Source organism: Thermobia domestica, chromosome 10 (genome assembly GCF_964235325.1).
Source record: "Thermobia domestica chromosome 10, izTheDome1.hap1.1, whole genome shotgun sequence".
Classification (NCBI taxonomy): Eukaryota; Metazoa; Arthropoda; class Insecta; order Zygentoma; family Lepismatidae; genus Thermobia; species Thermobia domestica.
The window spans coordinates 117598702-117617615 of record NC_137463.1 but is presented as its reverse complement, the minus strand read 5'-3'; the positions used below and the strand labels follow the sequence as shown (position 1 = coordinate 117617615).

The 18914-nt window shown below is 35.8% G+C and overlaps 1 protein-coding gene across 2 annotated transcripts in view; it reads left to right on the top strand.

The window, feature by feature from the left end:
- Positions 1 to 18914, top strand: part of LOC145662067 (putative fatty acyl-CoA reductase CG5065) — a 122586-nt gene that overhangs the window by 98144 nt on the left and 5528 nt on the right. For both annotated transcript variants that reach the window (XM_081727404.1, XM_081727402.1), the window contains exon 7: positions 8156 to 8398. In XM_081727404.1, coding sequence (XP_081583530.1) covers positions 8156 to 8398 — 243 coding nt within the window. The remainder of the gene's footprint in view (positions 1 to 8155; positions 8399 to 18914) is intronic.

The following is an 18914-nucleotide window of genomic DNA, read 5'->3' as shown; positions in this document are numbered from 1 at the left end:
TTACTGCTAAATTCTGTCAGAAAGAGCCTACATAAAAAGTTGTATCATAATGAAAAGTTAGAAATGTTGAAAAGGAAAATTGGATGTTGGTTCCATATAGTTGTAGCAAATCTTGCATATTACGCATTTCATACTTGGATAAAACAAATTGAAGAATTTAGGATGGAAACGAATTTTGTGTCAAATTAATATAAATAAAATCTCTCTTGAATGACCAAAAAGGGAGCCATTTTCTAGTAATTTCTGAACATTCGTCTGTCCGTTCCAAACATCCACTCTCAATTGCACCTATTACGAATATAACGTTGTATTCGCAATGACAGAATGAACACGCTAGAGCTGAAACGGGTCATTGCAGTGGCACGGTGATTGGATTGGGAGTCGGTAACCCACAGGTGAATGAAGAGACTTTACTTATTTCCTTTATATAAAGTGTGTATTTGTGTGTGTGTGTGAGATAGAGAAGAGAAAGATGCAAGACATGATAAGGAAACGTCAGAAAAGATCGATAGAGAGAGAGAGAGAGAGAGAGACGAGATGAATATAGATATGAAAACTACTTATCATTACTCTGTTATGATGAAGACTCCACACACTGTTTATTCGGATTCTTGAGTTGTAACTTCTCCAACCAACGTTGGTAGCGAAAGTTCTATGAAAAAAATACACAGTACTGATGGGGATTTGAACCGGGATTTTCCATTTGCAACTCTACGACGGTACCAATACACCAACGGTTACTCTACCCGAAGCATATTTAACAAAAGGTTTAGTGTTCCTTTCTAAGAACAATAACATGGAAAGTGGATACTACAGACCAATTAAATGTTTCGAATTGTCCCAGTAACCCCATAGTTATTATTTGACCTTTCCCAACCAACATTTGTAAATCGTCTTTATTATGATACAGCTGTTTGCTTCTACATTCTTACGGATTACTCATTTAGTATGAGAAGCCACTCTTCGATTCTTCAAGATCACTTTGTGGAAAAAGACCTTTGTACTGACCAGGATTTGAACCTACGTTTTGAACCTATACTACTCGTGCGTCCAGGACGTTAATCCTACCCTACCCTGCCACATGAAACTATAACTCAAATCTTACTCAATGAAGGTTCAGCTCTGATCTTTGGAACGAACTGTAAGGTTATTTACAAGAAAGTGCACGCGGAAATTCATTTATTTGACCACCTGGAGACAAATTAGTGCCTACTAATAAACGAAATAACATGCAATCCGGGGAAAATTACAGAAATAATAACACACTATGCAGTAATTACTCAGTGCAAGTAGAAAAGCACGTTTATAATAATAATAATAATAATAATAATAACAATAAATGTTCTGCTTCATTGTGTAGTTTTCATTTCAATCTAACGAACGTTCTTTGAAGATTAGGCAGTTGTTCCATTTACTCTTCCGGTTCCAGAAAATCCATGCACGTGGTCCCACCATAAAGTCTGTATGACATTAGATGGGATCGATCTTATTTATAAATAAGAGTCGGGGCCAGTACTACACATGTTATTGTCAAATAACTCAAACTTGTGTGCAATGTTACAAAAATATTTACTTACTTTTTGTGCACGTGGTCGTAGGTTCAGGTCCATTGGGGACTATGGAACCCAGTGGTTCTTAACATACTTCAGCCAAAAGTGTAAGTCCCAGGAGCCCAGCTATTCGTTTTAGTCTTTCGTAGTAATTATTATTATTAATGTTTAGTACCGATGATTGCTTTTGTCTTTACATGTTGTTATTCATTTCTTTATTTTAAAAATATAACCAAATGAATGAGACCATAATTACTGTTATTTTGAATGTAAGTTCGTTAGATTGACTCCGCATATTGATATTATTATTCTTTGAAATGACAACTACACAGTGAAGCTGAGCATTTATTATTATTATTATTATTATTATTATTATTATTATTATTATTATTATTATTATTATTATTATTATTATTATTATTATTATTATTATTATAAACGTACTTTTAAACTTGCACGGCATAATTACTGCATAGTATGTTATTATTTCTGTACTTTTTCCTGGATAGTATGTTATTTCGTTTATTAGTGGGCACTAAAACTTGTCTCCAGGTCGTCGAATAATGAATTTCGTCTTTCACTTTGAAGTAAATAACCTTTCAGAAAGAAGCCAGTTCGTCCCAAAGAGCAGAACTGAACTTACAAGTAACACTTCCCAAGTGTAACACTCCGAATTTGGTAAAATTTGGTAGGTAGACACTACACATGAAATAAACGAATACGTGTTTTTCATTTTTTGCGGAAAAACGGTTTTAGGGGCAAAAGCCCCCAACAAAATTTTGAAAGTTGACGCCCGAAAGGCAAAAACAAGTGGTCCGAAGTGATCGAAATTGTGCACTGATATTGTAGACGCAAAAAGAGGAATTGCGTGTTTGGTATTTTCCTTATAAAAAAAAAAAAAAAACGGTTGAGTGATTCATGGAACCCTACAAACCTTTGATCATGAAATATCAAAAGTGCTAATAACAGTATGTCAGAAGTGCATAAAGGACATGAAGAATTGCAACGGAACTTTATGTAGTGATAATATGCAGAAAATGAACAAATACGTTTTTTTTTTTCTGTGGAAAAACTGTTTTATAGCCACAAATTCCCCCACCCAAAAGTTTGAAAGTTGGCGGCTCGGAGGCAAGAACAAGTGGATTGAAGTGAATGAAACTGTGCACATATATTGTAGACGTAAAATGAGGGAATACGTGTTTCCTATTTTCCTATTAAAATATACGATTGGGTGGGGTACAGACCTTCTACACCGTTGATTAAAAATATCAAAAGTGCAAATAAGTATACGTCAGAAGTTCCTAAAGGATATGAAGTATTGCAACGAAACTTTGTAGAGGGACAATTCACAAAACAATAAATGAATACGTATCTTTAGTTTGTGCGAAAAAACAGTGTTGGGGCCAAGGCCCCATCTGAAAAAAGCAAATTTTACCGTAGTAATGCAGGAAGGAGTGAACCGAAGCAAATCAAATTGTGTGTAGATATTGTATATGTAAAATAAGGCCTCTCGTTTTTCCCAAAGTCCCCATCTAAGTTTCTTCAAATTTGGAAAATTAACAGTAAACAGGAAATAAATCGACACGTGTTTTTGTTCATGCGGAAAAACATTGTAGCGGTCAAAGGCGCCTCCCGAAATACTATAAAATACGCTACACTGTTTATGCTTACTGTTGAGTGTGCCAGATTTGAAGAAATCGGACTTGAATACTTGTTGAACATGAAAGGCCTTATTTTATATATAAAATATCTACACAGAATTTCATTCGCTTCTGTTCACTCTTTCCGCCACTCAACGCTTCGGTTCACCCAAGCTTTTTTCATTTTTTGAGGAAAATTCGAAACACCTATTCTCTCATCTTACATCTATGATATCTGTTCACAATTTCATTCCCTTCGGTCCACTTCTTCTTGTCTTTCGAGCGTTAACTTTTAAACTTTAGGGTGAGGGCTTTTGTCCCCTAAAACAGTTTTTGCGCAGAAAATGAAAAACCCGTACCGGTATTCGTTTATTTTCTATGTATTGTCCCTACACAAAGTTTCTTTCCAATTCTTCATGTCATTTAGGCACTTCTGACGTATTGTTATTAGCACTTTTCATATTTCGTGATTAAAAGTTTGGAGGAGTCCGTGCCCCACCCAACCGTTTTTCCAAAAAATACCAAACACTATTTCCTCGTTTTACGTCTAAATATCTGTACTCATTTTCACTCACTTCGGTCCACTTCTTCTTGCCTTTCGAGCGTCAAATTTCAAAATTTTGGGTGGGGGTTTTGCCCTCCTGAAACCGGTTATCCGCAGAAAATAAAAATCTGTATTCGTTTATTTTTTGCGTGTTGTGCCTACACAAAATTTTGTTGGTATTTTTCATGTCCTGTAGACCCATCTAACATACTATTATTAGTACTTTTGACATTTCGTGATCAAAGGTTTTGAAGTCCGTGCATCACCAACCGTTTTTCACAGGAAAATCGAAACACGGATTCTCTCATTTTACGTCCACAACATCTGTGCACAATTTCGTTCACTTGGGTTTACATCTTCTTGCTTCTCAACTTTCAAACTTTTGGGTGGAGACTTTTGACTTTTCCTGGATCTTTTCAAAGAACCACCAGTGCATTACCAGACAGGTACTTCGAAATTTTAAACTGGCAATTCAGAAGAAGTGTCCTCTGATATAGATTTTCATTCCCATGCAAGTATGTACTAACATTCCATTCGCTGGTCGCTGAGCCGACGTGCAACTCACTACAGAAAGCCATCGTCACTCACTGTAGCAATGACGTTATATACTAGTTTTATATATTTACAAGCATCGTACTACCTATAATATAAAAACACTAGACTTAATTAATTCCACCTAATATTTAACACACTAAGCGAGATGTCGCAGAAACTGATGTTGGTATAACCAAGATCTACTCCATCTATATAAATTCAGTCAAGAGCAGACTAAGATTTAGATTCAGATTAGGAGACTTCTTTTTAGAGGAGGGCTCCCTGTGGTGTGATCCGTTCATATAATTCGTTGTGTCGAGTAATTATAAGGTACAGTAACTTCACACTTAATGTTGAATTGCAAGGCATGGATAAAAAGTAATGGCAAACATTGTTATAATTCCTATCTGGTATTATGCACAGAAAAACACTTGTTACATTTCTTCAATGTAATCGCCTCCCACCTTCTCTGTCACACGTATGGAAGGCAGCGCGTCAATCTTTGTCGATATCCCTCTGTTATTGCTATATGGTACGGATGGTGACTTCTCTTTTGTCGTAGTGCTTCCTGAAAACGTCTCTGAAAACATTTTGGCGGATAAGTCGTCACGAAGTCCCTGAAAACATTGTGGTGAACGCTTATTCATCTTGCAGAAACATCTTGTTACGGCGCTTCCACTTTCCTCCTTTACTTCACGACACTGCTGTTTTCGACTGGATAACACACAGTCGTACCATTTCCCACATTTCATCACATCACATTCAGTGGCAGCTAATGTTAGTATTGCAGCGTTGCGCAACGACCAAAGTATTTCAAGAAAAAAATATTAGCAGTAGTAGTAAAAAAAAGAACAGAAAAACTTTCTAATACTACCATATCTACTTTAAATAACATTTTTTTTACTTCTATAACTGTTCGCTCCGTTAATTCGCTTTAAAAAGCGAAAAACAATCCGTCATAGAGTCTCTTATTTATATTGCGTTGCAGCGGGCATATAACAACTAGATTTCTACAGCGCGGTAATTGGAGCGAATGTTAAGTCTCTTTTCCCCTATCTCGGAAGTTAAAAGACTGGTCGTTGCAGTGCTTCTGCAACGCAGCATGGTTTCCAGTAAACGAGAAGGGTTTTCGGGCTAAATAAGACTTTGAATTTTATTTCACTACTAATTAACAAATGGAATTTATTTTTATGAATTCATATTTTTAAATGACGGTACTATACTGAAGCAAACCAATATAACGATATTTTTTTTTTAAAAAAAGTTGAAGAATTACAAAATAAGAAAGAAAATAGGTAGTAGAACAGAAAACAAATGAAAGCATACAAGCATTTACAAGTTAATTCTTAGTTTATATACGTAATAAAGGATTCTTGTAGAGCAATTTGTGAACAAAATATTATTAAGTCAATACATGGAATCCACCTCTCTGTGGATAGTATACATATTTCTTTTATAAAATAAATGTATTTTATACTCTTGATAACTTTCCAGATAAAACTGTATGATGGGAAACGCCACATTGAATTTGAGACTAGGTAGCAATGCTCACGGGCGCAGCCACAAGGGGGTCCACCAGGTCCGGACCTCCCAAAAAATTCGAAACTCGACTAACATTTGTAGACTTTCTTAACTAACTATACTTGTTTAACAGAGAAGTGATTGATGTAGGCTAAATAGTTTATTTTACATCTCATCATGTAGGCCCTAATCTTCTTTCTTTTCTTATAAAAATAATCGTTCTATTATTTTTCTAAAAGTATAGGTGACAGTAATTAAAAATTACTTATCGTCTTTTCGGGTGCAGAATAAATGAAATCTTTGAGTTTTACGTCCCACGGTTATGCTGGCTAGGTTAAAGGAGACGAGGATTATGAGAAATGAATGAAATTGGAATGAAGAAAGTGGGAGGAAACGGAAGAATTACGAGTAAACCCACGCACACGGTGTTTGTCCACCGCAAAGTTCACTTGGCGCGAGCTGGGATCGAACCCGGGACCCCACGCACCAGATGTAAAGCTCTACCACTGAGCCACCGTGGACTCTTCAAATAATTTAGACCCCTCCCAGCAAACATTACTGGTTGTAGAATGGCAATGCTGTTTCTTTTGACGTAATTTGACTTTTGGGTTGTGTTACATACTGATTCTACGTCTGACGGGTCTCAAAGTTTACTTTCCACAACGTATGGCATTGATAAGAATTGTTTCGCCTCATGTGGAAGTATATTGTGTTCATATTGCATTTCTTACAACGAAGACGGATGATTTGAAATACAGTTTTTCTTTTAGGAATGTTTGTGTGGGTGTGTGTGTATGTGTGTGTGTTGGTGTATATGACATTCTCGATTTGTATATCTAATTTGTATCAGGTGTTTTGGCTTTTAGTTATTAGATTTACTTGCATTGCGTGTGCTCTAATTCTGTAAAGAACCTACAAATTCTGGATGAATTCTATACCATGATTTCTGTAAATAACTTACAAAAACACACACACACACAATTTGCCCAGCTGTCCACTCAGGAAAAACTTGCAATTAAGGCTTAGATAAAACAAGCAAAGGGCAATTCAGGAGACTGTTCGAAAAAATCCGATTTAAATTTACAGGACATCTTATGGCAGCAATATTGTTTGCACTGGATATATTTCCACACTTTGTTTTAAATTTTCCTAGATAAACTGTGAATAAAGTGTGTTCAATTTACTACTTTTATATATAACACTAATCTCTGCCACGAACTGTCTTCAGTCCAAGATACAGATAAATTTGGATCACTGTCAGAGGCTGGGTTTGCTAGAATGAATTGTTCCCAATAATTTAGAAAAAATATTTAGTGAATCTACAAAGCTTCTGAAATTAATATTAACTGTACCTATGACATCAGTAAAAGGTAAAACACATTTTTCCACATCAAAAAGAAATGATACTTTCAAGGAATTGAATTTCCCAAGAAAGTTATCGGGCTTTCCATCGAAAAAGACCTGATAATAAGAATACCAGAGTTCAACCAGCATGTATTAGACAGATTTGCTACAATCAAAGACAGGAGAATGGGCTTACTAATTAAATAAGGTGACTAATCGGATAAAATGTTCTGCATTATTTTTTGAAGCAGAATTTCATTCAATTTCACATGTCACATAGCATTTGTATCTAAAGTTATGTTGATTAGTCAATGAGTCTAGTTTATTTCTTCTGTCTCCGATCGTTCGTATAGTCGATTCAGCCTATACATGTGCAGTTTGTATATAAAGGATTCCTCTTTCTACGTGTGGGGCTCGTGCCATAAATAAGTCATCGTTCGCGGGAACTTGTGGAAAACATCCCCGATAACTAAATGGCCAACCAGGACCCTCATTTCCAGCATTTGACAACCGCTCGTCAGATCCACGTGGACAACTTAGTTGCCACAGTTCCAAACGCTGTCCTTTCAGTCAGTGATTAGAAGATTGCTGTTCAACACATATAGTTTTCTTATACATATATTATACTCGATTGTAGCAAAATGTGGAGGCCTGACATCTGTTTTCCATTAGCGATAGTATTGAAAAAAAGAGTGAGAGACAAACACAGTGGGTGCTGCGACATGGCAACCCCGCAAATGCGGTCAAAAGAGCGATGGGGGAGGTTGTAAAATCCAGCAGGGAAGTTCGAAGATTTTACCGAACTGCCCATGTATAGAAGAAATCGACTATACTCCAACACCCGAAACTACAATCCACCGGCCATCACTGATCACATTCCTTTATCGTCTAATTAACTCTTGTAGTGCTGAGACGCATCCCTCTGATGTGAGAACAGTGTTGCCACTAAATTTTATCCAACCTATGTAGATTTTTTAAATGACTTTGACAAAATAATAATATATTCTCTTTTTTATAAGCAGAAGTGGAGAACTGATGATATATAACTGTTCATCTAGTCACCTCAGCCCCATCACCGCAAGGAGATTTCTGAAGGAAGCAAATAAGGCATTTCTCAAGTATCCATTCCTAAATTGCGTTTGGTATCCGGGACACGTACCTGCAATCGCCAACAGACATTTTTCGAAGATGATAACAATTTTCAACGAAGTTATTCCTGCTCACATTTTAGATGTAATTTCCTACGTCTTGGGAAAAGGAACTCGGTAAATATTTCCTTTTATTTGTCATAAAGATTTAGAAAATAAGTACGCACACACACAAAAAAATTATACGCTATTCTCTAAATAATTAACATTTTCTGACCAGAGTATGCATTTTTTTTTATTAAAAATAAATTATTTCGTAACAGTTTCTATAACGTAACGTTATCTTCCTCAGACGTTAATATGTATGTTCATATTAATGTAGGTAATAGATGGTGTCTCTATTACCAACATTAATATGAACATCCATATTAGCGTCTGAGGAAGATAACGTTACGTTATAGAAACTGTTACGAAATCATTTATTTTTAATAAAGAAATGCATACTCTGGTCAGAAAAATGCTAATTATTTAAATAATAATTCCAGAGTGAACATGGAGGACGCTATTCTCAAATAATAATTGTGGTTAATAACATGTTAAGTTAGGCATACAGAATTTGGTACAGGTAAGCTTAAATATTCTTTACCTAACATATGCATCCTGAATGAATATGGTATTGGTGATTCTTTGGTATTCAACATTTGGCACGTTGAGTGCACAAGGGAATCGAGTCTACTTTTTAGTCATTGTCAATATATTTCATCATTAGGATCTCTATTTAAAGCTCCTTTTAGATATGGAAAAATTTATGTCCAGTTATTATAAATACTACTGTTATATAATGTAAAAAACAGTGTTCACTTTTCCATGTATTTAAATGAAGCCTACAAATTCTGTCTGTTTTTTTTTTTTTTTTTTTTTTTTTACAATTTGGTAATTGGACTTGTAATTGGAATTGATTCCTTTGTGCTCTGAATGCCCTATTTGCACAACATGTAGCCTACGTGTCGTGGAATGAATAAATGGAGGTTTTAGAAGGCGATAGGCCAATTTTCCTACAGAATTCTCCCTAAATATCTAAAATTCTCCCTAAATATTAATATTTCTTATATTTCAAAAATGTCGGAAAACGTGGAAGAATTTATTTAATAGTATGTAACTCCATTCATGTAACAGACAATATAGAATATTATTTCCTATTTTCATAAAATACTTCATAAAATAAAAGGTGAATTATGATTTTAGACACCAGAAAGAATTGAAGTTTATTCATGTATAACTTGAAATAATATAGTACTCTATATGATATTTTAAAGGCAAGTAGGCGTTTTAAAACAAAAAACGTTTCCAACAATCATTACTTATTTATTCTGTAATTCCAAATATGAATCAACAATTTCCACATTTCATTTTAAAAATTCAACTTCCAGTCTATTGCGAGAGTAAATATAAAAGAAACATATACGAGGTGCACTCCAAAAGAACAACTCGTTTTGTTCTAAAGTCGTCACTTTTTGTCATTTCCGGAAAGCAACTGCGGCGGAAACGACCTTAGCAGTTGAGTTACAGTACCTGAACGAGTAAGATGTTTCTGATAATGCCCGGAGACATGGAAGTTTCGGTTGAAGAGCAACGACGGGTAATTGTGAAATTCCTCGCCGCAATTGGACGTTGTGCAGTCGGATGCGAGAACTTTGCGCCCGGGAAATTTGCGCCCACCCCAAAAAGAGAGGAAAATGCGCCCGCTATATATTTGCAACGGAATTGTGTCGCCCTACAACATTAGTTCACTAAAGCGCAATTCATACTAATACAATTTTTCATTATACTTTACAATATATATATAATAAAAGTGTAAGTTACTGATGTGTATATATTAATTAAATATAAAAGTATTATATATTAATTATCTATGTGAGTATAATTTAATCTACACAAGGCTGTTTGGCTCTTTTCAGATATCTCAGATAAATAACAGATACTTGCGAGTGGTTTTGCTTTTCAGGATACAAAATATAGAAAAGTAAATGTAAAGTGAGTGTAAAATCATTTCAGTAATATTATCAAGGAAACTCACCTACTTAAAATATGTTACACTTCAAACACACTGCGGAACACCTCCGCATTTCTCAGAACATCTTGTTTTAAGTTTGAACTAACAATATCAAGTAAAGATACAACTTAACAGAGTCAAGGTTGTCAATTCGTGTGGTTTCTGAATGCCATCTTGCTCGTCCGAAACCAGAAGGTCCGATTGATGTACTACAGATTATTCCCAGATGATAAAAGACCGAATGACCCTTTGCCCATGTCGGCTACACTTTATATACACACCTCGGTTTTTGGTTTTCACTAATTTATTTCCTATTTACATCTACTATTTTGAGGCTTTCTCTTTTGCTTGACTTTCTTTTTTTCGAACTTTCTAGGAAACGAACTTGGCTGTTTTTCTTTTAAAGTAGAAAAATTTATATTTACAACAAAAATATAAAATTCAATATACATAAGGTTAATTTATATCAAACCATTGTCTTAATTTTGCTTATGATTGAAGTTTATTCTCCTCTTGTAGCCCCAAGCTATCGCAATGAGTCAAGGAAAATCACAGGTAGCACGGCTTGTGGGTGAGAATTTTTTACTCTGTAATGCCCGCCCCTTAGGACAGGTGCTGCGTGAGCTCGAGCAGGATTATTTCATAGCCCAGTAAATGAAGGGCCAAATATGAGGCTGAACTCAAATAATTTATAAAACGCTGAAAATTTCAGGAAAGGTTTTTCAAGTTGTATAGAATAACATACTAAAAATTGCGGAAAATCGCATGTGTGCGTCATCCTCAAAATGGCGGACAAAGATGGCAGTAGTCGATATGATTATAGTTCGGAACGTAGTTTAGAAACAAAAAGTCGTAGATCATTTGTGTAAAATTATTTGAACTCCAAAAGCATATAACTTCAATTATAAGTGTAAAAGTTTTGAATACAATCACTTTTAAGAAATTTACATCTACCTAATCCTAAAAAATGTAGGAATTTTTGCCCTTACCCTGTCAAGTTGTGCAAAAATTTCCTAAAGATAGATAGATTTTATACGTTTGAAAAATAGATTTTAAACGTTTCAGTTATTTCACTAGCTACAATATAAAAGAAAGCTCGTTGAAACCGGATAAACATTAACTGAGATATTTAGTTTGAAGTAGTTTGAGTTTTAAATAATGTAATGAAGCTCTTGCAATGATGAAAGAATGGTCGATAGATTACTATGCCACAAATTTTATATATATATCCTTTCCGAAACATTAAGGAGGTTTATTACAGATATAAGTAAGAACTTGTTTGTTAATTTTTTAGTTGCACTAACTACCTTTCTCCTCAGCTTTTGAGCTGAAACTGTGAATGTGCTTTATTTTCAAGTGTGCAATTCTCACAGTCAATGTTTCTTTGATTTTAAAAGTAATATAATGGCATAACTGTATGGTGGTAGAGAAAAGAGTATCAATAGTGTATTATATTGTGTGAGTATGTGTTTCGTTGTGTTGAAATGTATTTTTCCGTAAATGTGAATATTTTCCCGTGATCAAGTTCAGTTTTCTTGGGTTTCGGCTTGTCTCTCAGTCGTTACAGAGATTCTAACGGGGTCTTTAGGCGGAAAGGCTATGGAATCTAGAGAATGTGTAATCTGCAATACACCACTCAACGAAGGAGATATTGTGACCGTTGCTAGAGGTCTCCCAAATACTATCAAAGCTAGTGTGACTCGCAATGATGGGCTAAATACTTATTTTCGTAGTGCTGAAGAAAAACGTTTACATGTCACTTGCCGAAAAAACTATATTAATAAGAATCAGGTAATCAAATACTCCAAAGAGAAATCCGCAAGCAATGAAGAAGCTAAGGTACAAAGTACTTCGAGAAAAATTAGGAAAGCATCTACTTCGACTTTCATTGCTTATTTTGAGGTAAGGACTGGTCTTGGTCCCGCATCTGCGAACTCCAGTAGCAAAAATTGTTTTCTTTCGGCAAACAAAAATTAGTTCCTTACAAATAGAATACAATAACCGGCTTGAAGAGAATCAAAATTAAGTCTTTCCTCCAGATAGGACGCTAATTCCTGGACTCAAATTCGCAGAATTCTCAAACAACCTTTGAATAGAAATGCATCTTGTAAAAGCTATGCCAGAACCATTGTGGAATGGTGAAATGTACGCCATTTAGAAGGGTCAAAATTCTCCTTTTGATATATTCAATGTAGTGCCTCTGTCTTTCTTCAATAATTTAGCATTAACTATCAGTACTATCTATTCTACTCTTCTGTATGCAGTAAAAGAGTCAAAGAAAATTGGACAGAACCCATGTGTTGTGACATTCGATCAGCCATTATACTGGAAAGCTGTTGAAATCGTACCTGCAGCTGAAGACATTTCTGAATTGTCCTAAGTTGTAGTGCGCTTAGGAGGTTTCCACTTACTTATGTCCTTTCTAGGCACGATTGGATACATTATGTCAGGAAGTGGTATAGAGGAACTTTTGAGTATCCTGTACGCCAAGACAACAGTAGTGAAAATGATGAATGGTCATGCCTACTCAAGATCATTGAGAGCTCCCTTCTTGACTCTGCTCGCGGCTTACATGCCGTTAGAAAGACATTTACAAGCCACTGAGGAGATGACAAAATCTATGACAAAATCTAAGATCATTTCTATGCAAAATGTGCCCATCACTATATTCAGCAGATGGAAGCCTCGGAGGCAACTATGGAACCAGAGGGTTACAATAAATTAACAACCCAAGGATACTTCAATATTCGCAGAAAAGAGGCCTTCTGGAGCGGAGTTCCAACTGATATGATTATATCGAACAATCCTTAATGAAGTCCATGAAAATTTCTGTTGGATTAACTCAAGGTAGGGGATTCTACGTTAGCAAGATGGATCCTTCAATCCCAAGTAATGTTACCGTAACAGAAGTTCTAGAGGACTTTTGTGGGAAACAGTTCGTGTTATGTGAGCGGCACGTTGAGATAAGGTCCTCCCGTTCATCTCGTGATGATAAAGACGAAGAAATTCTCAGAATGGTTGTCTATTCACGACCTTTTCGAAAACTCAGCTCAAAAGGAATTACTCAAGAACATTAATACATGGCTAGTTGCAGACAAGAAAACAAATTGCGATCAAGCGAGGAGTGTTGGGGAAACATTAGTTCAGAGAATGATTGGAGGATTCTATGGATCTGTAATTCTAGAAAGAAAGAAAATAGTCGTCCCTATCTCGGCCACCTACAGTACTGTCAACATCAGAGACGATTGTTATAAACCCGTTGCAGCTCTTCGGCAGAATCGCAGCTGTAATTAAGCGAAGTGAAAATCTTCGTGAGTATTTGAAATATGAATTAGCGCCAATGCCACCTTCTTTGAATAATAACATCTCCATGCGCCAGAATGCCAAATCAACTACGGTAAATATCGTCGAGTCATTGATGTCTTAAACATCTTAAATATTTAAACATCAGAAGATATTACGTATGTTGTAGATGGAAGATTCCTTCTTCACGCAATGGTGTGGACTAAAAATGACACATACCAGCAAATCTGTGTTAAGTATGTGAATTATGTCAAGCGACATTTTTTCACCTTGTAGTGCCGTTGTATTTGATGGATACAAATTACAATTAGACACGAAAAATGACGAAAGACAGTAAAGGGCTTTGGAAAAATGTTTGCAACGATCGTATTTGATTCTACCATGGAAGCCACAACAGATAAAGCACAGTTCTTGAGAAACTCAGAGAACAAAACTAGATTGGTTCAAATGAAAACAGTCTTGGAAGAAGTAAAGATAGCCGTATATGAAGCAGAATGAGATGCCGATACATTAGTCTGTTCAACAGCAATGGAAGAAAGTATAAACTGGAAACCTGTAGCTGTTGTTGGATCTGATTCAGACCTTTTAACAATCTTGCTAGAAGATTTCCTGAGCAGTCGCTGTTTCTGTTAAGGCCACAGGCAAACAAAACTGAGGGGAAATGCTACGAAATTGTTAAAATTCAAGAAACTCTCGGGCCACTAAAAGACTGCTTTCTCTTTTTTCATGCTACAACAGACTTGACATGACCTCGACTATATTCAGAAGAGGAAATTTGGCAGCGTTCAAGATAATTCAAAAAGATAAAGAATTGTGCAAGATAGTCAGCATCTTCAACCAACAAAATTTCAATCGTGACAAAGTGGTCGACATTAGGGGGGGTATTTCTTATTCGCCTGTATGAAAGAGGAAACCCGTCCTCCTTGCACAGTCTAAGACATATCTGGTATAGCAAGAAAGTCGTTAGAAAGCTGTCTTCACAGTTCAACTGGCCACTTTGTCCCCTACTAGTGCGGGAGCTGCGCAGCATTCACTTCGAATGTTCCGCCAAGTCCAGGAGTGGAATGGTCGAAGCATGAACCCAACCGAATGGGCTTGGTGTGTCAAAGAGGATATGCGAATTCCAGTATCCACAGAGCTACCACCAGCTCCATCCGAAGTACTAAGCTTACTTGCCTGTAGGTGCAAAATGACTGCAAGAAAGGATTGTGAACGAGCAACATGTGAGTGTATAAAAACTGATCTCAGGTGTTCAAATTTTTATATATTCTGCCAAGGAAGTTCCTGTGCCAACAGCCAATCGGAAGACGAACCTGATTTAGATTATGACAAACATTAGCTCTAGAAAACCCATATGTCAATGACAATGGCTTATTTGCTGATGCAATCGATTAGTGAACTCTTATAATTTCATCTTTTCTCATCTGTTTCAAAATTAAAAATCTCAGTTCATTTTTGTACGATCTGAACGAGCTTTTCTTTAAATTATAGTTAATGAATACTTTATTTAAAATATTAGAATCTTTAACGTCTATTTCTGTATCCATAAGAGTATCTTTACATAAACTACCAGAGTAAGGGCTAAAATTCCCACATTTTTGAAGTTTAAATGCATGTACATTTTTGAAAAGTTCTTGGATTCAAAATTTTTACACTTAGAATTGAAATTAGATCTTTCTAGAGTTCAAATAATTTTACTCAAATGATCTGCGTCTTTTCATTTTTGAACTACGCCCAAAATTGCGAACTATAATTATATCGACTGGCAGCCATCTTTGTCCGCCATTTTGAAGATGACTCATACATGCGATTTTTCTCGATTTTTAGTATGTTACTTCACATAACGTGAAAAACAAATCGTGAAATTTTCAGCTTTTTATAAATTATTTGATCTCACATTCCTTATTTACTGGGCTATCTTGTCGCAGGGCACAAACTTCCTGCTGCAGGTACATCGCGGGAGCATTTTTGCCTCTTTTTGAGGTAGAGCGCAAATTTCCCAGGCGAAAAATTCTCGACATTGTGCAGTCGATATTCATAGCCAGTTAGATGGTGTGTGTGCTGTTTTTGCTCTTGCAGAAAACACTGTTAGGAAATGCGTGCGTGCGTTCAAACCAAATGTGAAAGATGAACAGAGATCTTGGCGTCCAAAAGCAGCATCAACTGACGCTAACACTGTCCGTGTTGAAAATTTCATCATGGAAGATAGGGATGTTGAAGATTTGTGATATATTGGGGCTAACAATGGGAACAGTAGAACGAATAATTACAAACGAACTGGGCCTAAGGAAAGTTTCTTCTTGCTGGATTCCAGGAATGCTTTATGACCATCAAAACGAGGCAAGCATTAGATCAAGTTTGGCAAATATGACACGCTTCAAAACAGAGGGACGTAATTTCGCACAAAGTGTTATGACAGTGGATGAATCGCAGATTCCATTATTGAACCCAGAAACAAGAAAGTAGCCAATGCAGTGGAAACACAGATTCACCACCCCACCAAAACTTTCGTCAGGTGGCATCCAATAAGAAGCTGCTGTACGCTATCTTCTGGGATTTGTAGGGAGTGATATTGTCTTACCCTGTTCCGGAAGGTTATACAATTACAGGCGAGTATTTGGATACAGAAGTTTTGCCAAAATTGACTGGAAAAAGACCACAAATGGCAAATGGCAAATTCATCCTCCACATGGACAATGTACCACCATACCGTGCTACTGTTGTAACCTCATTTTTGGCTGACGACGGTATGGAACTCTTACAACACCCACTCTACTCACCAGATTTCGTCCCGAGTGATTTCCGGTTATTCCTAAACCTCAAGAATTCTTTTCGCGGACGCCATTTTGTTGGTAGATGATCTCTGGAAAGTGCTATTTTCCAGTATTTGAGACATACTTTCAAGATGGAAGGAACGATGGCAACTGTATATTAATAAAAAGGAGAGTTTGTTGAGAAATACGGTAGACATAGATTAGCTCCCTGTATTTCCTTGTTCTTGGAAGTTAGAATGATACGGCATATACTTTTGCTGCACCTCATAGTTTTACACATTATTATATCCTTCGTTTTAAGACTTTAAAAGTATACATATAGTTACGAAAATAATGGAAATAAATACGTGTAGTTTGCAACACGTAAGGTGTGGGAAGTGTAAAACTGACAGATACTTACTGGCAGTTTTCTTACTGGTGATAAGAAAATTTTCTAAGTTTAAAAGAAGCAAAGAGTAAAAGTGGACGGAAGAAAAACCTCAGTAACAGGAAACACCGAACATTGGAGAAAACTGTCACCACCTGACATCCGCCGCCGAGTTGAATTTTCTAACCGTGTATCACAGGAAGTTGTTGGGGGGGGAAGGGGGGACGAGCCCCAATTTACCCCCCGTGGGTACATTCCTATCTATATTTTTATTGTGGTCTCTTGTCATGTGACAGAAATCACCTCCAAGAGTTGTTGTTTCGAAATGACCTGTGGGTATTACTAAACAGTGTACATTTGAACCTTAATTAGAAGGCTTATATCTCCTAAATACGTGTCTGTTTATAATTTCTATTCTTTAATACCAGTCTTGGGAAGTAACGTAACGCAAGTAACGAGTTACTTTTTAAGTAACCTTTACTAGTAACGCGTTACATTTTTTCCAAAGTAACTGTAACGGTAACGCGTTATAAATTTTTAAGTAACGTACCTAGTTTGCGTTACTTTTTTCGCGTTATATTTCGGATGAGTATCTACAATATATGTATAATTTTTCGGAAACAAATGTTTCTTTCCTGTGTGTGTTGTGAATTTCTTAGAATGGAACAATGGAGTATGAACTACATATGTCAGTGACAGACAGTCAGTCACTGACACACAAAGAAACAAATAAGATCATAGTGCCACTTGCTGCTTTTGGAAGATGAGGACCAGTGGCGAAGCGTAATCTCACAAGTAGGGTAGGCCCAACAAACTAATAACATAACATTTAATGTATCATAAAATGTTTAAAATTACAGCCAGATTCTATTTTCCTTATTGACTTAAACAAAAAAAGCTACCTAACACTGTTTAGAGTTGAATTTATGAGGATGTATACATAGTAGGTTTTTTGTTGTTGTTTAATTTAACAAGAAAGAATGAATATTTATATAAGCAAAAGTAGTCGGAAAGTAGTCTATTATTATTATTATTATTATTATTATTATTATTATTATTATTATTATTATTATTATTATTATTATTATTATTATTATTATTAAACATTTATTTGAGGAAAACACGCAATATGTATTAATGGAATATTCCCATTTAGCTTCACTACAAATATCCCTACTTTCTCCTGTCTGGAATTTGCAGGAGGATGAGGGGAATTTCCTTCTCAGTTGCTGTTTTTATTTTCTGCATATTTGAAAATGGAAGGAGAGAAAAAGGAAGTACATTCTGACAGTTAGATATAAATTTCTTGAATAAGCGTTTGTTACTTACATCTCTCACTTTAAAGTGAGTACAATACTGCGTTTAATTAATGTATCACGTGATAATAACTTCACTAGAAATGTTAATGCAGAAGAAACTTTATTTGAATCAACGCAAGATATTTAATATTGTATTCTATGAAGTGGCATATATAAGGGGATGGTTTCCGGGCTTAAGCACTCACCGAAATTTTATCGCAACTTTTTATTGTTTTATATATATTACAGCATTTTCACATTTCCTGGAATAGAGTTACCAAAGCCTCTCCTTAAACAAGCAAAGCCCCTCGAAAGAAAATCGTAAATATCCCATTGATTCTATGAAGTGGAAAACTCACCTAAAATTACATCACAAATATATATAATTATTTTATCCATTACGGTAGCTTTTGGTAAAATAATACATATTATGTTTTGTGTATGAGACTTATATTCTACATGCTATTGTGAACCAGGCCCCATGTAGGTGAAAAAAAAACAACTATTCTGAATAACTCCTGAGAGTATATACCTAATTTAAACAAGTCACTACTAGAACACATCATTCTACAGAGAAACTTCTTACTCTATGTTAAGGAAATCATTTTATAACGTGTTAGCATTGAAAGATGTCTTCAACGCTAAAACTAAACTCCCAGAGGCAAGCCTTCGCACCTTCCTAACAATGCATGCAATCCCCAGCGATAATAGCTTCGCTCCCCGAGCAGCATAGTCCGTAAATCTGTCTAGCGAGCTGTTGAGGCTCAGACGGAAGGGACTCCCAGTGTTTCTAACCTACTATTTTGTTACCAAAAAACTGAAATGTTGAAGTATTGACTTTATTTTATAAGAAACCAAAGATAAAGAGAATATATGGTAGAAAACAGGGTAGGCCCGG